This window comes from Eurypyga helias, unplaced genomic scaffold (genome assembly GCF_000690775.1).
Source record: "Eurypyga helias isolate BGI_N326 unplaced genomic scaffold, ASM69077v1 scaffold16105, whole genome shotgun sequence".
NCBI lineage: Eukaryota > Metazoa > Chordata > Aves > Eurypygiformes > Eurypygidae > Eurypyga > Eurypyga helias.
In genome coordinates, this window is record NW_010249679.1 from 34,778 (window position 1) to 48,138 (window position 13,361).

The 13,361-nt window shown below is 38.8% G+C and overlaps 1 protein-coding gene across 1 annotated transcript; it reads left to right on the top strand.

Annotated features, from left to right (window-relative positions):
• Positions 1-3,752: 3,752 nt before the first annotated feature.
• Positions 3,753-9,941, top strand: LOC104509494 (sulfotransferase 6B1-like). Its single transcript, XM_010151455.1, has 7 exons — positions 3,753-4,016; positions 6,207-6,346; positions 6,994-7,083; positions 7,741-7,867; positions 8,120-8,214; positions 8,716-8,872; positions 9,811-9,941. Exons 1-7 carry the CDS (start codon positions 3,815-3,817, stop codon positions 9,939-9,941), a joined length of 942 nt encoding a protein of 313 aa, XP_010149757.1. The 5' UTR covers positions 3,753-3,814.
• The last annotated feature ends 3,420 nt before the right edge of the window (positions 9,942-13,361 follow it).

Consider the following 13,361-nt stretch of genomic DNA (forward strand, 5'->3'; position numbering starts at 1 on the left):
GTAGTTTAAGAAGATGATTTCTCCAGCATTACATGTCATGAAATTCTTTGTATTTACTGGCATGTTCTTTCTTATTACCTAGTGGAGTATTAACAGGAGGGAGAGGGCAGTTAACCTTTGGATCTGTACTTTGGCAACTAACCAATAGGCATGATGAAAGCTGTGGAAAATGGCTTATTTCCTAAGTTGTTTCAGAGAGGGGATTAAGAGAGTGGAAATTCTCCAGGGACAGCAAAGTTGAAACTGAAAAAAGCTGTGAGAGGAAAGTTTAGAAGAGACACGTGGGAAATTTTGGGTAGCAGAAAGACAGAGCTGGGTATACTTCTGTAGTCAAGGGATAGTAGTCTAATACGATGTTGTGACCAGTTTTGTCCTGGTCAGGGAAGGTGACAGCCATGAAGAATACTTTACTATGCAGGAGGAAAACAAAAAATGAAGGAGGATCCTAGAAAATTTTACAACAAATTAGACCCCATCTCAAACAGTTTTTAGAGTATTCAAGAAAATGAGCCCAGGTCATGTACTGAGAATTAATTATTTTTCATCTCTGTTTCAATATTTCCCATGTTTTTAAATAAATAGCAATAGTTATGCAGGATGGTAAATATTTTGGGTTTTGGCAGTTGTCTCACACCTGACATGTACTTCTGACATAGTAAGTCCTGTGCAATCATGAAAGGTTCTTTCTCTGCATTCCTTAATGTGCCTATACCTCAGGCAGCAACCTCTGCCAGTCTTCACAAGGTGCTCCAGCACTGATCTTCCTCATTGGTCACCTTCACACCAGGACACTGGGGCTGAAGCTCACTTGGGACAGCCCTAGAAGGGGTGTCCCTTTGTCTGAGTCCTTAACTTGGGTTCCTACCTGATTTTGACTCCCTGTGCTCCTCTGGGCTTATGCAGACAGGCCTTTGATAGCTGATGGCTGTTGTGATGGAGTATCTGGTGGAGTATTATTTGGTCTCTCCCTCCATTGTTTTGCTGTGCTCCTTTGTGGGTGTGCAGACAGGCTTTTCTCACATAAGTCATCCTACCTACGTAAGTTATACTACGATCCTGGTCTCTCTTTGGAGGCTTTGACTCCCCTCTGAGCAGGCACATGCTAAATTATTCAAAGGGAAAAATGCCACATACGGCATTTCCATAATGTATACAATTTTACTTTAAGCCCTACTGTTCATGGACTCATTCATAGGAACACACGAAATGTCCCTCCCCCTCAGGTGTTTTGTTTGTTTGTTTATTTGTTTTTCTTTTCAGATGGATGCTGAGGAAGATTTTAAGGTACCTGCATGAATGGATAAATGTTAATGGATCTATCTTAAATCTTATTAGGCCATTTTGGAGGACTAATTTATGGAAGCCGTCTTCAGGGTTTTACTGAGATTAATACAGATCATAAGAATAGTTACAGAAATCCATCTCTTCTCGTTTGCCACCTCAGACCACAAGTTTGGAGGGAATTGCTTTATTGTTTCATTTAATAAGATCAGTTCCCTAGGCAGTCAGCTGGCAGTGTCCTGTAGCTAACACAGAAAAGGTCACCAGCATCTTTCTGCAAAGCTCCACAATCAGGAAAGACCAGGACTGATAAGTATGGGAAGTCAGAAACCTTTAGAGCCACATTGGTGACTTGAACAACAAATACCATTAATCTGGAGATTGCCAAATTGTTTAATCTCCTTTTAATCTCCAAGTTTTTCAAAGCTGCTTCTTAGAAATTTTAAACTAAACTAACTGATGTTTTCCATCAATCTCTGGTTTCATTATTTGGCAGAACGTCTTCTGGTGTAACACATACAGTGCAAGGTACACTCCTCCCGTCTCCTGGCTCAGGTGTTATGGCAGATGACAGTATCAAAGGCTCACATTACTAAATCTTGATCCTGTTTGTTTGGGGTTTTTTTCCAAGAATTTTAACTCCCCTCAAAATCCCTCCTCATGACTTACTTTTTCTCATTGGTTTTTCTTCATTAATACTGTGGGGTTTTTTTTGGTTCCTAAGGATAAAACATGCCTCCAAGGAATAATTGGCCTAACTGCCCTCTCTGGCAAAAATATACTGGAAATCCTCTGGATTTTGTCTAGCAAAGTTTCTTTGGACTATTCTGTGATGAGCAAAGTGTAGGAGTGAAATGAGCTTTCCTTCTATTATGGAAATCCTATTCAAACACCATGTTATTGCATGAGATGTTAATAATTTACATACCGTTTTCCCCCTTTTACCTTCCTTAGGGAATGTGTACTGTGCCAACCTTTTTTTGTTGTTTTTTTTTTTTGTTTTGTTTTGTTTTACCAGAAAGTAAAATGGCAATTAAATCCATTTTCTTAGCTTAAGTCCAATACAGTTTAATGCCAAGGGAAGGTAAAGAAAAAAAAAAAGCTAAGGCAAACTGCTTTTTTGTTTTGCTAAGGTGGCTGGTTACACTTCAAGAATCAGCAAAGGTGTTATTTCATGGTATAGTAATTTTTAGCTAATGTCAGTGAAATGATACAGGTTGTCCTGACTGTTTTCTCTTTAGCACAAATGTCATTCAAGAAACGGATCCAGGAGGAATCATATGGTATCCACTTGGTTCAGATGACACCTGCACATAGGTAGCCTTTATTGACATAGTTTTTCAAAAAAGAGGAGATGAAGAGAAAAGCAAAAGATTTCCATGGACTGCACAAAATTGGTGTCAATTGTAAGGTTAGGTCATCCTGGGACACTGCAGCATGTCTCAGGGAACAGGTTTGAATCCCTCAGGGCGAGCAAATGGCAAAAGCATACAGGTATGCAGTCACTGGTCTTCCTGCTCCAAGCGCCCAGCAGGCAGCATTCAAAAGCTGGAGATAAGAAAAGAGTGGTATTTAGATGCTTGGCATGAACTTTCTGAAGGAACAATTTTCTTGTTCCTTGTGACACATCCTCTTGGCAGAAACTTGAATATTAAACCTGGGCCTAACTTCAGTTTTTCTACTGAGATCAGTGCAGTCAGCAGCTCATTGCCTGAAATCCATTATAAATGCTAATCTTTGTAGCTCAGGTTATATTATTAACAATTCAGTAATAACTGATCAGTTGTTAAACAATGATTGAGCTCATTAAGGAGAGAACGTGTATAAATGAGTCATTTCCATGTAACCACCAGAAAGGCAGAAGTCTCTACTGCAATACGAACTGTGGCCAAAGAATATGTGGGTCCATGTGCCCTCCTGGGCACCAACTGGAGGGAGCAGTCGGCCACCCTTATGGGCAGTCCACAGCTCTGTCACTAGCACACCGAACATTTTCTCTCCCAATCCCAAGGCATTTAATCCCATTTCAGTGAGAATGATGAGTGATATAACAAACAAAATACCCCCTCCCACCCAAAAAACCCCCAAAAACAAACCTAAAAAAACCCCAGCAGAGCAAGTAGTGGAAAAAGCAGAACTGCCATGAGGAATGTGATCGTGCTGTTTAAACCCCAGACTGCAATTCGTGTCATTCTATTTTGATATATTTTGTTTATAAACTCCATGATGTAATTACAGATTTTTTTTGGCATGATATTTTGAAAGTACTTAAGCCCTTGAACCTAGATTGCAATTGCATTTTCTTGGTTTTCTTGTTTGCTTTTGTTCAACTTTTGTTTATTTCAAAAGGTTCAAATGACAAGGTCTTTGACTGGAACTGCCTATTTCTTCACTGTTTCAGAAAGAGTAGTAAATTATTGCTCATAGGGTAAAAAAATAAAAACACCCCCCTAGTAAAAGTAATCTGTGGCTCTCTCTTCTCTGCACAGCATTTCACACTCTGACAGAGCCTGTGTGTGTGTGAGAGAGAAAAATGGATAAGCCCAGGAAAAAATTTGCTGATATCCTAGAGAAGGCAATGGATACTGGTAACACAATGGATCGTGACGAACTGCTTTTTTCTTACAAGGGGATTCTCTACCCTGTTACTCTTTGCAGTGCTGAAGTATTCAGAGCCATGGAGTCCCTTGAAGCCAGAAGTGATGATATCATTTTGGCCGGATACCCTAAATCTGGTGAATATATTTTTGCTTTCTTAATAAATAAGTTATGTAATGGGAAGTAAGTAAATTTGTACTAAATATGTATAATACGTGTTATATGATATGTAATATTATATATATTATGCTAGCTAATATTATTTAGAATTTTCACAAAATTTTGTAGAGCTAATTTTGTTCTCAAAAAGCGCAACGAAGTTAATTATGAAGATTTTATACAGGGAATTTTTACATGACTGAGAAAAAGACATCTGATTTTTTTTTCTATATCATGTAAAGGTTTTTGTTATCTTTACTTCTTATAGTTATGAAGTTAAAAGTACAAATTAGAGAGAAGGAAAATACAGTTCTCACACCAGAGATAACTAGATGTCCTGGTACTGTGGGATCTACTCTCACATTTATATTTGTAAAGTTAATAGCTTTAGTTATTTTTAATAGCACAAGTACCGGCTGGGCAGAGAATGGATCGAGAGTTGTCCTGACGCTTGGGGGTGTTGGTGGATGAAAAGCTGGATATGACCAGGCAGTGTGCACTGGCAGCCCATATAGCCAGCCATATCTTGGGCTGTATCCAGAGAAACGTGGCCAGCAGGTCAGGGGAGGGGATTCTCCCCCTCTACTCTGCTCTTGTGAGACCCCACCTGGAGTACTGGCACCCCCAACGTAAGAAGGATATTGACCACTTGGAGCGAGCCCAGAGGAGGCCACGAAGATGCTCAGAGGGCTGGAGCACCTCTGCTATGGGGACAGGCTGAGAGAGTTGGGCTTGTTCAGCCTGGAGAAGAGAAGGCTCCGGGGAGACCTTATTGCAGCCTTCCAGTACCTGAAGGGCCTACAAGGAAGCTGGGGGAGGGATGACTTTTTACAAGGGCCTGTAGTGACAGGACAAGGGGTAATGGGTTTAAATTGAAAGTGGGGAGGTTTAGCTTAGTTATCAGGAGCTGATAACTGATGACGGAGAGGGTGGTGAGGCATTGGAACAGGTTGCCCAGAGAAGCTGTGGATGCCCCATCCCTGGAAGTGTTCAAGGCTGGGCTGGACGAGGCTTTGAGCAACCTGGTCTAGTGGAAGGTGTCCCTGCCCATGGCAGGGGGGTTGGAACTGGATGGCCTTTAAGGTCCCTTCCAACCCAAACAATTCTATGATTTTATGATTATATTTTTACACAGAATGGAGCTTTTAGTACCTTCACATGCCATGCTGCATATTCTTTAGTTTATTTCACATAGATGACAAGTATATCTGAAATCCATAACTATAAAAAGATTACTTTTGCAACACTTGAAGTGATCTCACTGATCTTTGACTACTGGGAAATCAAGAGATCTTTGCTGCAGTTGCGAGTTTACCCTACATCATTGCTGCTTTTGCTTGAAAGCACCCTTTACTGGCCCACATCAGTGCTGCAGGTTTGGATTAGATGTATCTCATATCCATTTTAATGCAGCCTTTTCTCTCCTCCAGTAATTGGATTCACACCTACGGTACATAGTCACAGTTGACAGGACCGTAAAGTTTTTGGATTTTTATTGTGTTTTCTTTTTGAAGAAATGCTATGCACTGGAACACAGTTATTAAGACTGTAGTGACAATGATGTAGGAACACGGTGTCCAGAAGTCAAAAAATGGTAAATGAAAGATGGGAGTTCTCTAGAGGCTCTTTTTTAATGTTTTGAATAAAAGTACAATAAATGTGCATAGGAAATGTTACTTTAGAGAATTTTTGCCTATAGGTAAAGAAAATGAGCACATACAGCACAATTTTCAGATCTAGTTCTGTTCCTGTGTTGAATTTCTGTGACCCATCTTTCCTCCCAAGATAATCCTGTGCATCACATCAGAAAACATATATAATGTGGTCTTGAAGTACAGGTTTATGAACCCAATCCTCCTTCTATTTGTCACAATAAAAATTTATTACATTAATGCTTGTTTTCCTATTTGAATCTTAGTGGTTTCTCCTTTATTACAACTTCATTTACAATGTACTGAGCCATTTGAGTTGGGGAAATGTGTTCTTATAAGGAGCAAAGATAGGAGCCTGTGGGGTGATTGTCCAGATAGTCAGCTGTGATTGTACCACATGAAAGGAGGCCAGACAACTCACCTGCTAGTACTACTTACCTCTTGGCTTTCCTGACAAATTAAGTAGTGTTTATTCTAAAGGTTTTAAAAAACAATTCTGCATTTTTCTTCTTTCAGGCACAAACTGGGTAGGTCAAATCTTAAGTGATCTGGTAACCATATTGGAAAAGAGAACACAAAATAAAGCAAGCAGTGTGAATGATGAAGAATTAGAAGAATTCCCCTACCTTGAAATTGGAGATACTGAGAAATATGAGGTGGGCACAGAATATGTATGAATAATTTTGTGCTTCAAATACTAAATATATGGTGTGTGAAATATTCCTCTGTTTGATAAGAACTTTTCTGTATGTGGCATGTGGTCAGGATGAATCTCTTCTGCATTGCCAAATGCTGAGAGATAAATGGACACTTCAGTGGGCTTGAGAGGAGAACATACTCATTATACACATGGGAACTGAGGAAATTCAGCTTGGTATGTTTTGTATTTAAGAAGAGTTTCATGAAATGTCAGATACTGAAATACTGGCTTTTGTGTCTTTTACTGTATCTTCCTCCTCATCCACTCTGTGTCTTCTTGAGAACCTTCAGCTTTCACATACCCCCAGTTAGAAACTGCATCTTTAGATCTGATCCCTTGTTAACAGAACATGTTAAATAATTATCACTGAAGACAATTAGCAATGAATAATCTTTTCCCAATTGCTCATTCTCAGGGGCTTTTGAAGATTAGAGATACTCAGAGCAGCCCACTAATATCCCAGGATAACGCTCACAAAAAATAAGTACTTCTATCAGCTAATAATTGCTGATAAGTTTAGCAAGGCGATATTTTATCATAGGCTGATAAAAAGAATATTTGTACTAACTGAACTGTCCACTTTCTTCTTTCCAATTCTTAAAGCGAATGAACAAATTACCTTCTCGAAGAGTTATATTCACTCATCTCCTTCCTGAAAATCTTCCCAGGTCTGTCTTCAGAAATAAAGCTAAGGTGAGTGCTGATTTTAATGTCTTGAAAGAAAACACTCCAACAGATGTTTTTAAAGCCAATTTAGTACTTTTCTGCTAATATTCTGAATCACTCTTAAATATCACTTAAATATTTAGCCTGTCCATTTCTACATGCCTGTTTAGATACTGCCATTCATCTCACTTAATCTCAGTTCATCCTTACTGACACCTTTGTGTCAGTCTCCACAAGTGAGATATGGATGTGGAACAAATCCTCCCGCAGTAAAATGTATTTTGACACAATTTCCTAGGGGAGGCATTTTATGGTTTTGTCAATTGCGAGGGCTTCAGTGTGTTAAGTTTCAGAGACAATTTGTATTTTTGTGGCTTTTCCTCACTATCTAAATGATGACTGATGCTTATATCAAGCAGAACATACTTAGTTTCTTCATAATTAATTTGATTAATCTCCAAGAGATACTTCAATAATTATAGGCAATCATCTTCACAGGGTACTGAAGCAAAGTGAAACACTTTAACCTTCTGAATTTAAAATAAAATTGCTACTTCTGCAAGTAGCATGCAAGATATTAAAAATTCCCCAAACTGCAATTATAGAGTAGATTATTGGTTTTTTTCATACTATAGTCTGTTATGTCTTTCTCTACAAATAATCTTTTTTGTTTTTTTTTCCTAGATATTGTTGCTGATTCGCAATCCAAAAGATTTAGCTACATCTTTTTACCATTTTTCCAATAGCCTGTCTCTTCTTCCCTCCTATGAGACCTGGGATGATTTCTTTGTAGCATTCATGACAAAGAAAAGTACAGTATATTCTTCTGTGTTAATTATTCAATGCTTTGAGTTTGTCTAAAAATATTGCACTTTGGAAATCAGCTTCCCTAGGATTTTTTGGTTTGCAGTACAAAAGCAGAGATTAAAGGCAGAAAGTTAGAATAGATTAATAATGCCCATGGCTGAGGGATCAACTTAAGGAGTAAAAATTAGTTTATTTCATAAGGAGCTTGTCTAATCTTCATTTATGCTTCATCTTAGCATTGTTTTGTTTTATTCAGTGCCTTGGGGATGCTACTTTGAATACCTTTCCAAATGGAACAAATATGCTGATGATGAAAATGTTATGACAATAACTTATGAAGAGCTAAAAGAGGTGAGGCTACCAATAGTTAATTTTTTATATATTTTGAAAAGCATTTGTTCCTAAACCAATTAACTATTATATTAATGTAGTGTATTCAAACTCTGTGATACTGTATGAGACAGGTTCTTGTTTCAAGGGAAGGAAAGGTGAAATTCAAACTTAAGCCTTTTTAAAATTTTGTTTGTGAAAATGATTCTTGTTTTCTCTTCAGCTGTGATATGAACCCAAATGACTGTAAATCAAAATCCTCAGTAATTTTTAGGGGGAAGCTTTTATATATTCAACAATGTAGATTTTACTCAACTGCAAATCATGTACAATCTTTCCTGATCTATAGGAAGACAGCTCATATCTCCTCTGAAATAATTATGGAGAAGAGAAACATTATGTACCACTCCAGTCCTACTGAACTCTGTGACTATTCTATATATGTAGGCAATAGAGAGATGTAGGGAAGTGCAAGGGTATTTTGTTTGAATGCCATGTGGTATCTTACAATTCTCTTTTCAGAATCCAGTCCTGGGTGTGAAAAACATAGCTGATTTCTTTGGGATTTCTCTGACTGATGAAGAGCTTCATATTATAGTAGAGAGGAGCAGCTTCCAGTCAATGAAGAAGAACTCGCAGAAGACCCATGGGGAATTTGGCAAAGTTCTCTTTCGTAAAGGTAGGAAGCTCCAAGAGGTCCAGAGCTAGAGATGTCATACGGAAGAATTTGGGCCACCCATCCTTTGCTTTGGTTTTTGTATCAAGCAGGTTATCACTGTTATGCTTGAGAAGACTAGTCAAGGAGGACTGGTGAGGAGGAGACCCAGCAAGACTCTGGCAGCAGGCTGCAGCCAGCACAGGAAAAGCAACTGCACAGAGCAAGTTTTAGAGGCCTACAGATGACTGGCAGGAAGGAGAAACTGTCATTTTTCTGAACTCCTCTATCTCTGCGCTGAGATCATTGATTCTTCAGCCATTAGAGGCTTACCTGAGCAGGCACATCTGGGCCAAAGTCAGCCTGAGTGGCATGATCACACTTCTTAGGAGAGTGTAGGACCTCCTGAAAGGGCCGCTCCCAACAGCCTGTTCACACCTCACAGGCTAGAAGTAAGCCAAGCATGCAAGCATGGGGTACGTAGAGAAATGGAAACAAAAGGGAGCTAGTTTTACAGTGTAGTGTAGGGGCCTCAGAGATGAGAGGGCCAACCTGCCTGACAGTCTATTTCTGCAGTTTACATTGAAGAAGTCACTGGATAAAAACTCAGTCTTCCAAGGGAGCAGAAACCTCCTGCCAGATGATTCTTAATCAAGCCTTCATGATCTTCCATCCTGTCAGTTATAGCTGACTGGAGTAGAGCGCTGCAGGGAAATAGGACTTCAGGCTGCTTGTTTGGATAGTCACCTGAAGAGGAGTGTGTTCTTTTGTATTGTAGCAGTTTCAATGGTCTGTGGATCCACTGACTTCACAAAATTATATTGGTGAAAAAAATGAGTGAAGTTTTGTCTTGAAAAATGAATTGACTTTATTTAGTGTACAGTGGAACAAGAATGACAGATCTAGAGAATAAAAAAAAAATAATAGTTTCTTGTTTTTCAAGTGTCTTTGCTTTTTTGCAGGTAGTGTAAGTGACTGGAAGAAACTTTTCAGTGAAGATCAGAATGAGAAAATGGACAAGACATTTGAAGAACGCATAGGAGGAACTAAGCTGGGGAAAAAGTTAAAGTACGAAATATACTGTAAAGCCTGAAGAGTAATGAAATGTGGCTGGAGCAAGAGCTTTCCAAATACACTCTCAGTTCATCTGAATGTTATGTACTAGAAAACTAGATTAAATCATAGAATCATAGAATGGTTTCTAAACTGCTTTTATGTTTCCCATGCTCCAGACATAAAACAGGAAAATAAAAAGTAGCAAATGCAGAAGATGATGTTTCCCAAATTAATTCCAGTAGAGTGCTCTTACCACAAAACCACAGTTAGCAATATTTCTGTTCATTCTTGATTTACATATGTGCCTACAGTTAAGATTTAACTTAGATTAGTACTTACACACTGAAAAAGATTAATTTCCATAGCTGGACATTCTCTGAAACTGAAGATGCCAAAATCTGTTGAAACGGGCTCTATTGAGAAAACACGATTGTCAAGTGTGATGGTGCGAGGCATTACTATGCTCAGATATTTTGTACCGGCATTGGTATTTGGCACTGTGGACACTGTATTTCAGACTTGTCTAGGGACCAACTACACTTCAGCCACTTGTTCTGGAAAAATAGCAAAATAAGGTTCTTTAAATATAGTTGAAATAAAAGCAGAAAAAACCTATACCCAATTTGTAGATCCATCATTTAAGTAGATAAGAAGTAAAATAAAAGATGTACTAGGAAAGAATAAAGTATTCAATGACTTCTTGCTTCATTTTTCTAAAGCTAGTTAGTTCTGCCTGCACATGTAAAAATGCGGAGCTTTGCAAAGAAATGGGAATGCCAGAAACAATAATTTAAAATACTTAGAAAAAAATGAATATATTCAAAAGCAGAGCATCTGAGTGTCTTGACACAAGCCACCTTTGTACAACTGGAAATTATCTGTAAGAACCCAGAAAGGTACCAGGTGTCTGGAGGAAGACATACATAATAGCTGTGTTAAAAAAATGGAGAAAGAAGAATCAAAATAGAACAGTCACCTTAGTTTGATACCTGGAAATTTACTAGCAAAAATGACCAAGCAACCGACTATGAAACATTTTGAGGATAATAAGGTGGTAAGTATAAACCATGTCAAAGGTCTCAGTGTTCCTTCTTTAAAAGATAACTTACCTCCTGAATAAGCCATAGAGAGAAGATACAATAGATGGCAGCATCTGAGAGGTTCTCAAATTATATGACAAAAGAGGCACAATCTAGATAACAAATTTATGGCTTCATATGTGGAGATGGCAACTAACAAATGTGGTTATAGAAAGGAAATTAAAGTACTAAAAGTAGATTTGTGTTCCCAGAAATACATATAACTGGCAAAAGGCATCCATAAAGTCGGGTCATTGGCAGAAATATACTCCATTACATGGCTGTTATGAACTTGGTTGCAATAGTGTGCTCATGATCAAACTGCATATACTGGATGACAGCAAAATTGAGTGAACAATTAAAGCAATATCCTTTATTGATGAATCCTGGTCATATTCAACATTGTTCTTAAGGCTGGTGAATGGACTAATGTCTCTATCATACACAATTAATTTTTAAGTCTGGGCATCAGAGCAGAGTGCTGAAAATGGGGAAACAATTCAAGAAATCATAATAAATTGAGAGGAAGTTTGGAAAACATGAAATTCAGAAAACATAAGCATAAAATGCTGCATTTAGAAAAGAAAAAACAAAGGCACAAGTACTTAATGGAGGAAAACCAGTCAAGCAGCAGTGGGCATGAAAAGACCCAAGAATTCACACTCAGCAAGGGCTAACAGAGCGAAAGCGCTGGAAATAAAAGGTCAAATATTATTCTGGAATACAGTAACAAGAAGATCATACCTAAGACACTGGCAATAATTATTGCAGCCTGTGGTTGCAAGTCAGTCTAAACTGGAGAATGCTGCTTAGGAAGCCTGCAGAGAAATTTAAGGAAACATCTAGCAGGAAGATGATAAGCGTGCTTGATAGTTAGCAGTATGGGGTGAGGACTAGAAAATCACATTAAGTACCTTCTTGATATACACTTGTAGGCATCTTGGAATATGGCAGATCAACTTTCTGTGCACTTACTGATCCCCTGCCTGCTTTAATTCTTCTTGAGTTAATTAAATTGTCACCAACTACTCCAGTTTCTGAAACAGGCAAGAGTCTACCATGTCTGACTTTCTCATGTGATATATTTTCCCTAGTTAGGTCCATACCAGATTTTAGACTTACATTCTGCCTTCTCACTGGCTGAATCCTGTTGCAATTTCATGTCAGCTTTTGGGTTTTCAGACACTCATACTGCACAAGAGCCTTTGTTTGCAGTGAGACTTTCCAGGCATACTGGGCTTTGAGAAGTAAATGTGAGTAGAACATTTACTTTAGTTAAGAAGAGGAAATCATTGATCTTCAAAAACTGTTATCCTTGCAACATTCATGGATGAGAGCTTATGTAGGTAGCTGTCGAGTCTGTTATTGCTCTGCAAAGACTGGGTGCTACACTGCTTGCAAGGGAAACAGAAGCTCTAGTGGTAATTCCTCAGAAAATAATATTACATCACCACTACTCTATTGAACTAATTAGATTAAAACTAGTTGGAGAACACCTAAACTAAAATAAAGAGTATCCATACCCTTGCTGATCTGATGGAAAACCAGATCATGACCTGTTTCTGAAGTTTATCGTCTCCTGTGTCATCCCAGGGCTTTGGGTTCAGTCATTTTCTGCCCTTACAGTCTCACCCTGAAGGACAGAGCTATGCAGAGAAATAACACCTCATGTGCTTTTGCTCCTTTAGAGACACTCCATGTGCCCTTGCATTCAGTGGGGTAAGGAAGTAGGAGAGAAGAGAATGGAAAAGGCAAGCTGGCATGTCAAAAATTAATGTGGGCAAGGAGACTTGGTGGATGAGTAACATTTTAGGAGGTAAAAAGTAAGCAGAGGTGTGCTGGTTTTAGTCAGGAAAGAGTTAGCTTTCTTCACAGTGGCTGGCATGAACCTAAGTTCCTGGATTTACACTGAGAAAAGTACTGATAAGGTGTCTTTTTAGCTGGTGCGGGGGAATGCTTGTACCAAATTCAATGTCTTTCTCAGCTTCTGATACTTGCAGTGTTCCTAATTTTCTTGCTAAAAGCAGTGTGTGTGGAGATGCACAGTTCAGACAGATGACCCAACCTAACCGAAGGAGTATTTAATTCCATAGTATATCATATTCAGTTCATAAGCAGGGAGCGGGCCTGGGGGACGTTACTCTTCTGTTAGCTCCTTAACTCTTTTGCTAACTCCTTTGTTAGCTCCTTTGCTAACTCCTTTGCTAACTCCTTTGCTAGCTTGGTGGATTGGTTGGCTTTCCCTGTGGTACTGTCACCCGTGGGACTCGCTCAGACTCTGCTGCGATTGCTCTCAGGCTCCAGCTCTCAGGCTCTGACTCTCGCTAGTCAGGACCTGGCTGGTGTATTGGTCGGTGGTGAGCAATTGTATAATTTGT